The sequence below is a fragment of the Ostrea edulis genome, chromosome 5, assembly GCF_947568905.1.
Source record: "Ostrea edulis chromosome 5, xbOstEdul1.1, whole genome shotgun sequence".
Classification (NCBI taxonomy): Eukaryota; Metazoa; Mollusca; class Bivalvia; order Ostreida; family Ostreidae; genus Ostrea; species Ostrea edulis.
The window spans coordinates 84448937-84462345 of NC_079168.1; the positions used below are offsets into that span (position 1 = coordinate 84448937).

At 34.8% G+C, this 13409-nt stretch overlaps 1 protein-coding gene across 1 annotated transcript; it reads left to right on the forward strand.

The window, feature by feature from the left end:
- The first annotated feature begins 403 nt into the window (after positions 1-403).
- Positions 404-12795, forward strand: LOC125651614 (protein Wnt-4-like). Its single transcript, XM_048880299.2, has 5 exons — positions 404-690; positions 1537-1704; positions 9582-9841; positions 10904-11172; positions 11653-12795. Exons 2-5 carry the CDS (start codon positions 1631-1633, stop codon positions 12112-12114), a joined length of 1065 nt encoding a protein of 354 aa, XP_048736256.1. The 5' UTR covers positions 404-690; positions 1537-1630; the 3' UTR covers positions 12115-12795.
- Positions 12796-13409: the final 614 nt, after the last annotated feature.

Below are 13409 nucleotides of genomic sequence, written 5' to 3' on the forward strand. Positions count from 1 at the left end.
TTAAATGTTGCAGCCATTTTTTCATTGCTGTACATTTGATAAAGTATCTCAAGAATACATACATTTGTATATTGTAGTCATTTATTATTGTTGTACAGCCATTAAAGCATCAAGAATGAAAAATGTTAATATGCCTTTTTAGAATTAATGGATACGTAAAATCATCGAAAGGATAAAGTCGTTATGTAGACACTTAAAGGGCTAATACGGAAATACACGGGGTGCTTGAAAAAAAAATAACTTACGTTTACGCCTCGCCCAATATGATTTTATTTTTCAAGGATCCCAAATATTTTCGTATTAGGCCCTACTTCTTTAAGTGTCTTCATAACTAATAATCTAATGAGCAGATGTGTAGAGTTTAGTAAACGAGAAGTACTTCAGCAGTTTCGAAACACTGTCACATTTTTAGAAAATGCTCAAAGAGATATTGCTTCTCTTGATTCTAAACTTAACGAATTTCATTCTTAAATTCTTTCAGTTCTGTTAATACCAGTGCTGAAAGCCACTTCACGTGGTACTCGGTAAAAGTATACGAAGGGGGTTGACATGAAATATCAATGTTATAATAGACTATGATACGATATCCCACAGTGGAAGTGCATCCTTAACAGCCACATCTAGCCTGAGATCGAGCCCTTCCACGATCAACAGTGCAAGCGTTCAAACTTTCGAACAATGGAAGGAAAGGTAGATATAGCAATTAACCAATTAAGATTACCGAGACGTGTCATTTTATTAGAAAAAATTTCCTGAGAAAAATCCAGACTTACGCCAGGTATTTTATCGCTGTAAAAACAACTGGCGTTTCTGCATTTTACCGTGAATGAAAATCCTTTTGTTATCAAAGTAAATTTAAAATATCTACTGCTTAAACAAACGCACGATAACACAAGAGTGTTTTTTTAAATTTTGATTCTAAATTTTTATATTTTAAGGAGTGAGTTGTCATAACGCTCTCTTTCATTCGGTTCAGGATATCGCAAGGGTGGGCATGGCGATGTGAAATGAACAGCGTTGCTTATTCCTCTCCTGATATTTCAAACGGTCTGTGACGATTCAGGATCATATATTTATCAAATGGAGCCCAACCAATCAAAATCCATGCTCGTCAAATTGATTTCATTCATATTCCCAAAGCGGCTCCGCGTCTGATGAGTTTCACGAATCGCTACATTTATCGACACCCGGACTTTTAAAAAACATGTGAAAAGTTTGGAATTTTTTTAACGTCACCTAAGGATACACGAAATTTTACGCGTGCTTTCTAATTACCGGGCGGTCACTTTGATCTTGTGACGACGTGATCCCAATCAGTAAGACAGCTCGATAAGTAATTTGTTTTCATGTGTTCTAATTTATGGTGAATGTAATTTTACTTTGGAGGGAAAATGTGAAAAGAAATCTTCGATATAATGTCCTAGGTGTAATAAATCACCTCCCCGGCAAGGCTCTACATTGTGGACAGTTTCCACCTCCACTGGGTTTTTAATTATTTCATTTTCAACACCTATATAGAACACGGGGCAATTTCAGGTGTAATGTGTGATAACATCCGATAGACGGGAGAAGAGACTATCGTCTGGAAATTTGGACTTTTTGTTTCTTGTGTTTGACTCTCCAACGAGAAATGAAGAAGCCAGAAGTGTCCTGGATAATTCTCTACCTGTCCTCTGGATTTTACGTTGTTCACGCCTCCTGGTGGTAAGTCATTAATATTGGTAAGAACTACATGTATAGTGTAATACATGCAGCATTAGCGACATTCTTTTAAACCCTGTTCATTAAGATTTCTACCTGTACATACACATTCGTATGATACTTGTATTTACACAGTTACAAAATGGTTTCTCTAATATCCTACTTGCATGATTTCAAATTCCGACATATTCGCTGTGATTTGGAGGAAATTTATATACTTTGGATTCTTGAGAAAGAAAATCGCATGTTGCATTATATTTGTTTGAGAAATAACATGATACACATATTTCTCTTTCGCTTTGACATATATTATAAAGTAAAATATGCAGTGCAAGTACATAGCATATTTTATGTGATAAAATAAAACACGTCGGAAAGCAATGGACTATAAAAATTATTTCTGTCAAAATCTTCTCCAAGGCGACAATTTACAATAATATTTTCCCGACATCCCCCAAAAATACCACCCCGAACAAATTAAAATAATGAAGAACGTATTCGTGATTTTTTTTCCCCCAGCATTGAATGTTGTAACGTTTTTCAAGGTGATATGTGAAATTTGCCTTTTCTTTGATACCCACAAATATTATTGCAAACGAAATGAACTATCGAAGAGCTTCTTTTTGAACGTTCTGTTGTCAGAAATAAAAACCTGAGGAAATTAAAAGTAAACAAGAAAATCTTTACAATGAGCCGGGTGTTTTGGCTGGATTCAGACCAAACTGACCCTGGGAGATTGGATACTTACAAGAGGACAATACTTTAATCACCAGGGAATACAAGAATAAAAACCAATTTAACAAGTTTATTTATTTATATGTTAAGAAAAAGTTCAAGAAGCCATTATAGAAAATTCTGATTACTCTATGAAATTCTCTCTCTCTCTCTCTCTCTCTCTCTCTCTCTCTCTCGTAACATGTTCTAATTCGAGACGTTAACACGTCTGTTCTGTATTTTTGCGAGGTTCATCAGATTTGTAATCTGGTCTCTCCAGACATCTAGCGAGAATTCCTACATGCTAATTAACCAGATTAAAAATCTATTGCACTTTATAATGGCATGCAATTAAGTGAATCTGTTTTCAGCCTATCTTGATTTCTTTGTAGTAAAATCTGCCGCAATACACCCATTCAGCGGATGGATTACAGTTTTCCGTTTTAAATCAGCGTCATCATATTTCAACGAATTCTCTTAACAAATCTTAAGTTGGCACACAATTTTATATATTTTGTGTGTTTGCATGTTTTAGACAATTTACTTAAAATAAAAAAGAGGGGAAAAGTACACCATGGATATCTCATGAATTTGGAATTTTAAAAGTACGAAAAAATCTTGACTTATTTACTTTTAATTTGAAAATTGAGTAATCGTTCGTCCTTTTTCTAAATATTGTTAAAATATGATTAATTTTCTTATCTTTGCCGTTGGCAAAAATATAAAATTCTTTTAAAATGAATATCTTAATTGTTGATAAATTGGGAGCTGTCATGCGACATAGTAGTCTGGTGGTTGGATTAACATGAACGGATTACGAAGGATTAGATATAAACTTCAGTTAATAGACAGTCCACGTTATTCCTCTCTCTGCCACCGAGCGAGGGAAAGTGACACCCAAACCCCAATAATCACTAGGTAAACAGTGTTGAATTCAGAGGATTAATCTCCCACAAAAGCTGATACAAGTTCAGCAATATTTATCAAATCAGCCGTGTTCCTTGTTAGTTTTATTTATTTTATCAAAAGACAAGTTTAATCGCACTCCTCCGTTGTTGTGATCTGAAAGCTGTTTAGCGCTGAACTTTTTAAGCAGGAAATCAGGCGGTGGTTCCGTGAATTTTTTGCCTCTTTTTTCTGAATTATTTTTTTTAAAAGTCAGAAAGGGATTAAAAATAGAATTTTATTTTAGAAAATTTCTGACAAACTTAAGGTGATGACGATTGTTTCCTTAAATGAATTCCGACTATAGTACCATAAGTAACAACTGGAAATTTACCTGAGATTTGTATTGCATTTACTCCAAAGACATGATACATTACATCTTTCATTTAGAAAAAAAAAAAAACCTCCCATGCATACACGTGTAACGACTCAGCATGATACATGTATGCACGTCAAATACTTAATCTCTATCATTGCTAAAATATTGATTATGATTTTGATTTTCAGGGGGGTACAGATTAAGATAGTTTTTATATCTATAGACGAAATTGGACAATTATATTGCACCATATTTTATTGTATATATCGAGGAAATCATCCATATTACTTTGTCAACTTTTAGCAGATTTAATGTGGGGAGAAAATGCGTGGGGACTCAGCTACGAAACAAATTTTCTTTAACTGGTCGTAAGTAATGACCGTTTACAGAGATATCGATATTTCTTATATTTCCTATGTCCGCTAGATATTAGATTAAATTGCTCCGACTCCAATTTGCATTGTAATCAGTGTTTGAATTTATTTTGAAATTCATAACACTCCGATGAATTTATTAGTCGTGCTTAGATTTTCAAATTTTGTAGCAACTGACAAAATATAATTATAATATTTATTTCCCGTATACTACGTCGATTTTCAAATCAATTCATAGAACGTCCAGTCTGATATCGATAATAATCATCAAATATTTTTCATGATCACAAACTGAAATAAAATCAAGGTTGTCCCATGGTTCCGAACACCACTTATCATAAGTTTCACTAAGAACTATCTGTGAAATTAGACTGATAGTTCAAAATGCATTAATGGCCCATATCATGGTTTGGAAGTCATTGGACTGATGGATGTGTCATTTACGTAACCTTGACCTAATGACCGGTTAATTCACACCCAAACTTGCATCAGGGCGTTATAATTGACCAGACAAATCGTTGTAGATCACCAAATACTAAGGTTTGATTGGAGGGCGTGAGACTATCTCAACTATGAATGAATCCCCGCTTTATTCAATTTAATTACCACATCATGTTCCATTTATGTGGAATTAACACACGGAATAATACTAACCTAATTAGTAAAGCAGGTAATGAGTGTTCGGTATATCGAGTTTCGCAGAGCCGTTTAAACTATCTGTACCGATGTCTTTCAATGAGATATGTTTGAATGCCTGGTTTGATTATCATCATTTCTTGTCAATGAAGCAGAAAACGAAAAATGACAAACAAACTTCAGATTTTCTTTAATGGAAAAAAATCTTCGTATTAAATTTCAAAGACAGGTTTTCTGAATTGAATCATAGCCATCTACTGACGTAGGATGTCCTTAGTACACGAGACGAATTGAAATTGGCTACCACTTCAGTTTAGGGACTCTACCGGAGGCCAAATTATCAGGAATTTATCATGAACTAAAATCTCTATTACAGTTTATCATCTTGGACATGTAATATCACACCCTGTGTTGTATCGACACCGGCGGCACACACATCTGGGTGGTGGTTCACAGATTTCCATCAATTTACAGCTGATCAATATTCGTAATGAACACTGCTTCCAGATTTGGATTGGGATAGCACGCTGATCACGTGATATTTATAAGAAACGCTAACGCGCTTCATGAAGCATGCTGGCGAAACGCATCGCAGTTCATACCCTCGTGTATTCCGTCCTTATATTTACAGTCTACTTTAATTTTTGTCGGAATTTCCAACTGTTAGAATAGATGTACTGTATTTATCAAGATTCATACGCGCATCGAGAACATGGCGATCATACAATTTGTAAAAATATCAAAGGAAAAAACATTTGAAATATAGATATTTAACTTTACACAACTAGTCCACATGAATCACCTGTGCTAACATTACCATTGCAAGGAAGTTCTTGCACACACATTAAAAATATGTAAATTGCATCCTTGTTAGAATTTTAACACCTGATTGTCGGATCAGGTCATATAGATATTCAATGATTCAATTATTGTGCGTGTACTTATTTTAGCGGGATTTAAATTTTAGCGCCTTTGGCGGTGAAGCAAGAGCACTAATATATAATTGCGCTAAATTTTGAACTGTGTTGAGTTTGGCGGTGTTGAGTTCAATTCGCAAATGGTTTTACTATTAAATTATCAAGTAGAACCTATCACAAACAACGTATGATATCCTATGATCAGTAGCTTCAATCTAAATGGCAGGAAATGGCGTTGACTACAAAACTAGCAAATACATGTTTGTACGTTGTCAAAGAATTCGAACATGGAAGTTGTGGGAACCATGCAATATGCAAACAAAGTAATCATTTTGAATAGAGACTCATGAAAAATTCAGTGAATCCCAAAGTGTTATTTGCGGTTGTGTGGTGGGTTTTTTTTTTTATTCAATCATTCATAAATCAAATATTAAGTAAATTATAAAAGTGTACGATCATTAACTTTCATTGCACAAAAACAACCTCGGTGGCCAAGTTGTCGGCGAGCAGTTAAAACCGAATTCATCAACATTAACTCTATCCACAAAAATAGCCAGAATCGCAGTAGAGCAAGGGTCTAAGGAGGGTTGTAGAGGGAGGCTACAAGGGTTTGATAGCGGGATCCCGAATTCAATCGACGAATGATAACATTGGCGAACAGTTGTGATAATCCTGATAAGGTCCCTTTGAAGGCAGGTCGGCAACAGATTGGCTAAGTAATTCGCTCACTTTCTTTTTCCGCACGAGCTCTTTGTTTTTTGTCCGACATAGCACTTGAAAACCAAACATCCAAGATTTTTTTCGTCTTTAACATGAATACGATTTAGATATAAAACATTATGATTCCCGTGTTTTTTATGGTTAGTGATACTATAATCGCACAGAAACTTGTTCACATGCACATTGCAATCAGGGATTTTTTTTTTAAACCGGCATTCTCTCCGATTTCATAAAAAAACATACATAGCAGAACTATTCCGAATGTTGCTTTCAAAGAATTTCTCCATACTTTCGTGAACAGTACCGGCAAAATCATTCATTCTGTTGTAGACTATAAAAACATGCGTAATTCACCAGATGGTTTCTCAGATACCAGACAATATTTTTCTTTTATATCCAATCATCATTTTCCGACAATGAAAGTTCGGAATACTTTCATAATTTGTAATGATTAGAAAGCCCCGAATACACGTGTCCTTCTCTAAGCGTCACACATTTGACAGCATTTTAACAGCGTGAGGCTACATGTATTTTGGTGTTTAACTAATATTTAGATATTTTCTGTAGATTGCGTTCTTTTCCAATTCTTTTTGCACAAAATATGAATATCTGTAGACGTCTATTTTTTGATCGGCAAATAAGGTATAAGTGTACAACGTCCAAGTTTTTTGCTTTTTACGAATGACATTCTGATGTTATGTGTGGCAATTGATCTTATGTAGGAAGCGTTTTGTCATATTTACCGAACACTCAATCTTTTCATGTCTAACCGAAGACTTAACTAATTAAATAGTGGCATAACAGAGTTTTATTATCGGGTTCGATGTGTCAATATTTGTCAACACACAGATAGGTGTCATCGACTTCAAGAAGAAATACGTGATCTCGTTAGCGAGACAATACGAGACGATGCTACTGCATAAAGATTTATTTTTGAATCACAAAAAATCAACCCGTAAACCTTTAAAACCTCATTAAAATAGATTTTGACACAATATCAAATTACAAATATTTTGAGGTCCGGTTTTGAAAGGAACTTGTGATATAGCAATCTCAAAAGGAGAAAATTGTCATAAGAATATTGATATGTTTGCACTGGCAGACAAGGACACGAGTTTAAGATGAGAATTAGGGCTAGGTAGCTGTCAATACGCTTTTCTGTCATCGAGAAAAGGAATTTCTGCTTTGATGTTACTGAAAGAAATTCCCTCTTTTTCTGATGTAGTCAAGAAAGATTTTTCTTAAATGAAAATCAAACAAAACAATTGGGGAGATGAATTAAATAATTAGGTATCATTTTCTATTTTTACTGTTTTTCTTGGCATTGTCTCAATGTAGCTGTTATTTTACTAAAAGATTGAATATGTTCATGTATAACATACATATAATTTTGCAGGTATTCCAATCCTTGGAGTAATAAAAGAATCGCTTCGGTAGAATTACTAAATTCCGACCGCATCTGTTTTGATTTTTATGACATTGTTATCACAATAATATCTCCTTCGCTCGATGTTGACTATTAGGGTGATTTGTGCTAATTGAAGGGAAAATGAAGTAATTCATCATTCCCATCCATTTTTATCGCATTTCCTTGGTTCTGCATGTCCCATTTCGTCTAGTATGTGGGGAAAAGTTTGAACCTATGACTACGAGTTTTACAGTATGTAAATTTTAATCGTAAACATTTTTTTGAAGTATGAATTAAAAGGAGGGGGTTAAATAGATGAGTATACATGATCAAAGAATATACCGCCTGAAGGACTTTATTGTCCGATTTAATTTGTCCTATCACAGTATCTATCTCTACGGCAGATACTCGTATGTAAAGAAAATCCACAGTGTCGGAATCACGCATAAATTTAAAAGATTTTTATCAAATTTCTTAAAAAACACTCACACGCTTCTGTAAAGGGAGGCACACACACACAGATCTACATCTTTAATAAACGTGGGGAGCCGCATTGGATGGGTTTCAATTAGAACATATTTTATGAGCCGATTTTACGAGTGCCTCAATGGGGTTTTTACGGCTGCAATGATTCCGAGTCTTTTAAGCTTAATTTATGAGATCATATCATAATTTTCTGTTGAAATAAATTGATTTACCGTCCTCTATGCTGTTAATGCTTTTATGAATCAATGACTAGGGCATACGGTTCCTCCGGCGGTCTGGGATAACTTTCTTCGAGTTTTATTTTTCCCCCGTGGACAGGCATCCACCGTTGAGCGAATTTACGACCGTGTTCGATTAGAAATCCCAGAATGAGATTACCCTACCAAATCTTTATTGCCCTACATGATATCAATATCAACATAATTATAAAAATTCAACATCTAGTAAACCACCCAGTCCTGAAAATTATGTTCTATCCGGGGTTTTAATATCAAAAGGTTATATATATTAGTAGGGCGGAGGCAGACTCTTTTCAAATGAGAAAAAAATCATAATTCCGAGAGAAATCCAACATGTCCTTTGTGTCAGCGGGAATTAACGTTAATTATATCTTTCTGTCTTAAAAGCGCTATATGAACACTTATAAGTGAATTATTGAATGTGATGAGGCCACACACAGTTGTTTATTTGGAAGCCAATTCCTGCTACTTCAACCCCAAGCACTTAATCAGTCAATTATTCTCTACAGCCAGTTATTCTTTGAGACATTTAAAAAGTCAGGATTCCCCTCTTCTTTTGCGGCCTGGAAAGTTCGCCTCTGTTCAGGTCAACGTCGTTACTCTCGAGAAAACTTTGTCCTTTTTTCGAATTTTTACAATTCAATGCGACATTTTCTATCATATCAAGGAGGCGTGGGTTCGGTTTTACTTTGTTACTGTTTAAATTCATTCTTTACAAATACACGCATTTCTGGACCAAAAAAAACCCCACCCCCACACCATAGGGCAGTAATCACGCTATAAAACACATTGAAACACAGGTATCTGGTCTCGTCAATACCTCTCTGTAAATGTGCATCTTCCTGTGACTTTTCAATTTCGTACAATTTTTATTATTACTATATCAAATAATTTTTATTCATGTGCGAGATTTTTCACGTCATATTGACCAATAGTGCGACTTTTTAGATGTTGAAAATTTATATTTTGTCTTTCTGCGACAATATATGTTTTTAAAAAAAAAAAAGATTTCAAATGACAAATTGTGCCATCTTAATCAAACGCAACAAGTAAATTGTATCAATATTTAACTTTCCATGTGTTTTTGAGAATAATTTGAAAACTTATTCGTATCATTGATAGGTACCTTGGTATTATCGGATCGGTTCGACCTACCATGAGAGAACTGGTGACGTCAGGCCCGGAAGTGACGAACTGCGCCAATATGAACTTTCTCTCAGAAGTTCAGCGGAAGTTATGCGGACAAGAGCGCCGTCTACCGAGAGTTATTAGTGATGGCGCCTCTTTAGGAATTGGGGAATGTAAGCATCAGTTTGGGAATCGCCGATGGAATTGCTCAACGTACAATTCTACGGACGTTTTTGGAGGCATTCTTAAAAAGAGTAGGTCTTCAAAATCTGTGGCTGCTATTGAAAATGTGATTTTTAGAAAAGAAATGTCCTTTGAGGCTTTATTAAACAAAAGGGGCGCGTAAGAAAACTTCTTCAGTACTTACAATGTCAATTTTACTCCATTTTGAATACATTTGATTGAAATGTTCATCTGACTATGGTCACACTCTGTATTTGTTGTGAAAAGTAACATTTGTCATTTATTTGCCGTCTCCAACTCTCTGGGCCAATCAAAAAACGTTTTTCTCACTTCTGTTTTAACTAAACGTAAAATGGAGACAATATTCCAAAACTATAAGGAGTACTTTCTGAAAACTTGTATGTAACTTTTAACAATAACTTAAACTCCCATTTTCCGAAAACGTATCCTAAATAGCTACGCCGGTGGTTTCTATTATTTTGTTATTCGCGTACATCATTCTTACTTAGAACTTTTATAGAATGTAAATTATACTTCACAGCGGCCGTCACTATAAGAAATACAAAATGTAAATACCTCGCTTTCTGCGTTTTCTGAAATGTTCCACCTTTATTGGTCTAATTTTATTTCACGGAGAGAAAAACAAAATAATATTGAATTTTTAGCAAAATATTTACAATAATTTGATGATACTGTAAGATTCTCCTTCATTTGTAAAAGGATTTCCAAGCTGCCTGATGCCATGCAAGCATCCTCGTGTACGGATATGATTTGATCCCCTGATTGATAAATAGGAGATTTGGACATATTATCTTCCCCTGATTGATAAATAGGATATTTGGACATATTATCTTCCAATGAGTAACGGAAATTGCTTAGAGGTTCGTCTTCTGGTCATCCGGGGACACGAGTGATGTATTACCTGAATTGTACACAGATTTTCTCGCGATCTCTCCCAAAGCATGCCTATTTGTATTAAATGATAGTTTTGATTGGCAGATAACTTGATTTAGAAAAACAGAGAAGCAGTGAGATCCATTGATCAGTAATATACAAATATTATTGTTAAGAAATACAATTTTTATTTGTCCCCGGTGCTGAGTAAAACAAACCGCGTTATTTTTGTTTTTCAGAAATTCGAGAAAAGGCTTACATTTACGCGATATCATCGGCTGGAATTATGTACAGCATTACAAGGTCGTGTGCAAAAGGAGAGCTGGACAATTGCGGCTGTGACATGAAAGTGAGACAGAGAGACACAAAAGGGAAGTTCGAATGGGGTGGGTGCTCCGAAAACACAAAATACGGTGCAAAATTTTCTAGAAAATTCGTGGACACAAAAGAGTCCACCAAAACCGCCACCTCCCTGATGAATCTGTGGAATAACGAGGCCGGAAGGAAGGTAGGATGTTTTCTTGTGGACAGCCCACACCCTACTTTGACAATCTCAAGTATACTGATAGATGATCGATTCTAGCTAGATTTTATTTTTCATTCATGATAACACAATAATAATTCTGTTTATACGTTAGTAGTCAAACAGACTTAGCTTTTTTTCCTTGAGGCAAAATCCAACATCAAATGAATTGAAAAATGATAAGAAATATTAATGTCAAGGATAGCGAAACATCTTCTAGATCCGTTTCTCTGATATCCAAACATTCATGCATTTCCACATCATGTACATATACAAAAATAGATATATTTTTTAGAATAACAAGAAAAGCTCTTCATATATGTTGTCTCAAATTCATTATGCCAGTCATATTTCATCTTGTAAATATCATAATTTGTTATGTTCCTCACAACAAAACATATACGATCTCGGGAGTATTTTTTTTTTAATTCCTTTTCTGATTTTTCAAACACTTTTCTATTTCAGGCGGTGAAAATGAAAATGGACCTCGTATGTAAATGTCATGGAGTGTCAGGTTCTTGTTCAATTAGAATTTGCTGGCAGAAAATGAAGGAATTTCGCTCCATTGGGGCATATTTGAAAGAGAAATTCGATGGCGCAAGTTTGGTACAGCTGAGCAAAAAGAAAAATAAATTAAAAAGAATTAGCAAAAATATGAAAAAGCCAACCAAAAAAGACCTTGTGTATTTAGAGGAATCTCCTGATTTTTGTGAATACAACCCTAAATCTGGGTCTTTAGGAACGAAAGGGAGGCAATGCATAAAAGACGGTTACGGATTGGATGGGTGTAATTTAATGTGTTGTGGGCGTGGTTACTACACCACTGTCGAGGACATTCGGGAGGACTGTGACTGTAAATTTGTTTGGTGTTGTCGTGTAGACTGTAAAACATGCACACATAAAGTTGAGAAGCATTTCTGTAATTGAGAAGTACAACGGCAATTCTAGGATTTCCACAGAAAACTCTGTATGTTGAGTGTTTCGGAGAGATTTCAAGATTTCCCCTACGTTTGTGTTAGAATGTGATCAAAGAAACGTCGCTGAAAACGAGGAAAGCCGGAAGTGACGCTTCAAGGCGACACGAGAGCCGAGTTTTCGGAAAACTGAAACACCTCTACGTAGTGTTTATTGTATGTAATGCTGTCCTGAGACAAATGAAGAAGCAGGATTTGAAGGATTTTAATCTCGATGAATTCTTAAATTCTCATTTCAGACTCTTGTAATTGAAACTTTCAAAAGAGAAAAGAATTGACCTATTCTTTGGTCTTACTTGTGCAGTGCTCGAATGCTAATTCTCTAGCAATCCATTGGCTTGATGGTAATTGGTCTTGATATAATCTGTCTTCCGTAACTTCAAGATCTTTTTAACCACGTGGAATATAAATTGATGAGAAAACTCGGACGTGCAATGGACACGTAGTCTCGTCAATCACGTGAGATTAACAGAATTCTAACCACGGGTACTAATTGTACATGTATTTATTATGTATGTTTTATATAATAATCTATTTCCTGTGGTGTGCATTTGTTTTGTTATATTTTGTGAAGTGTTATTATCAAACGTATATAATTAATACTTCGTTAATAAATGACGTATTGTATAACTAATCGTATTTGCCTTTTACAATATCATATGTTTTGATTTGGACATATTGAGAATCTACAACCATCTTGCTATTTCTTAAGGCATTTCAAACATTGCAATATTTGATCTTTTCCATTCGTATTGTGTATGTTTTCATTTGTACTGCATAATTTCTATTTATATTGCATAATTTTTCATTTAAATTTTCCATTTGCATTGGACAATTTTCAATTTGGATTTATAATTTTCATTTGAATTGTGAAAATGTGAAGATAACGAACAGGGATCAATCTCATATCTCCTATAAAGAATACAAAGTTAAGATGAAGGCAAACTCGGACCCCTGGACATACCAGAGGTGGAAACAGGTGTCTAAAAGGAGTAAGCATCCCTTGTCAACCAGTCACATCCGCCGTGAACCCTATTTCTTGATCAGGTAACGGAGTAATACGTAATCAAGAACAGTCTAACAATTGGTATAAAACATGCCAGACAACGTTTTGCCCAGTGACAGGTTGTATCGGTAAACTAATTGATTATATAATTCTTAATTTATACTGCATATTTTCCACTTATATTGTAAATATTTCATTTGTATTTTTTGAAATTTTGATTTGTTATGAAGGATTGCATTGCT

What these genes read in the sequence shown, in the direction of transcription:
- LOC125651614 (XM_048880299.2), top strand. Translation starts at nt 1,631, where the DNA reads ATGAAGAAGCCAGAAGTGTCCTGGATAATTCTCTACCTGTCCTCTGGA. An exon ending in TGGAGGCATTCTTAAAAAGA is followed by an intron (nt 9,842 to 10,903) that starts GTAGGTCTTCAA and finishes TTTGTTTTTCAG; the next exon opens with AAATTCGAGAAAAGGCTTAC. An exon ending in ATAACGAGGCCGGAAGGAAG is followed by an intron (nt 11,173 to 11,652) that starts GTAGGATGTTTT and finishes TTTCTATTTCAG; the next exon opens with GCGGTGAAAATGAAAATGGA.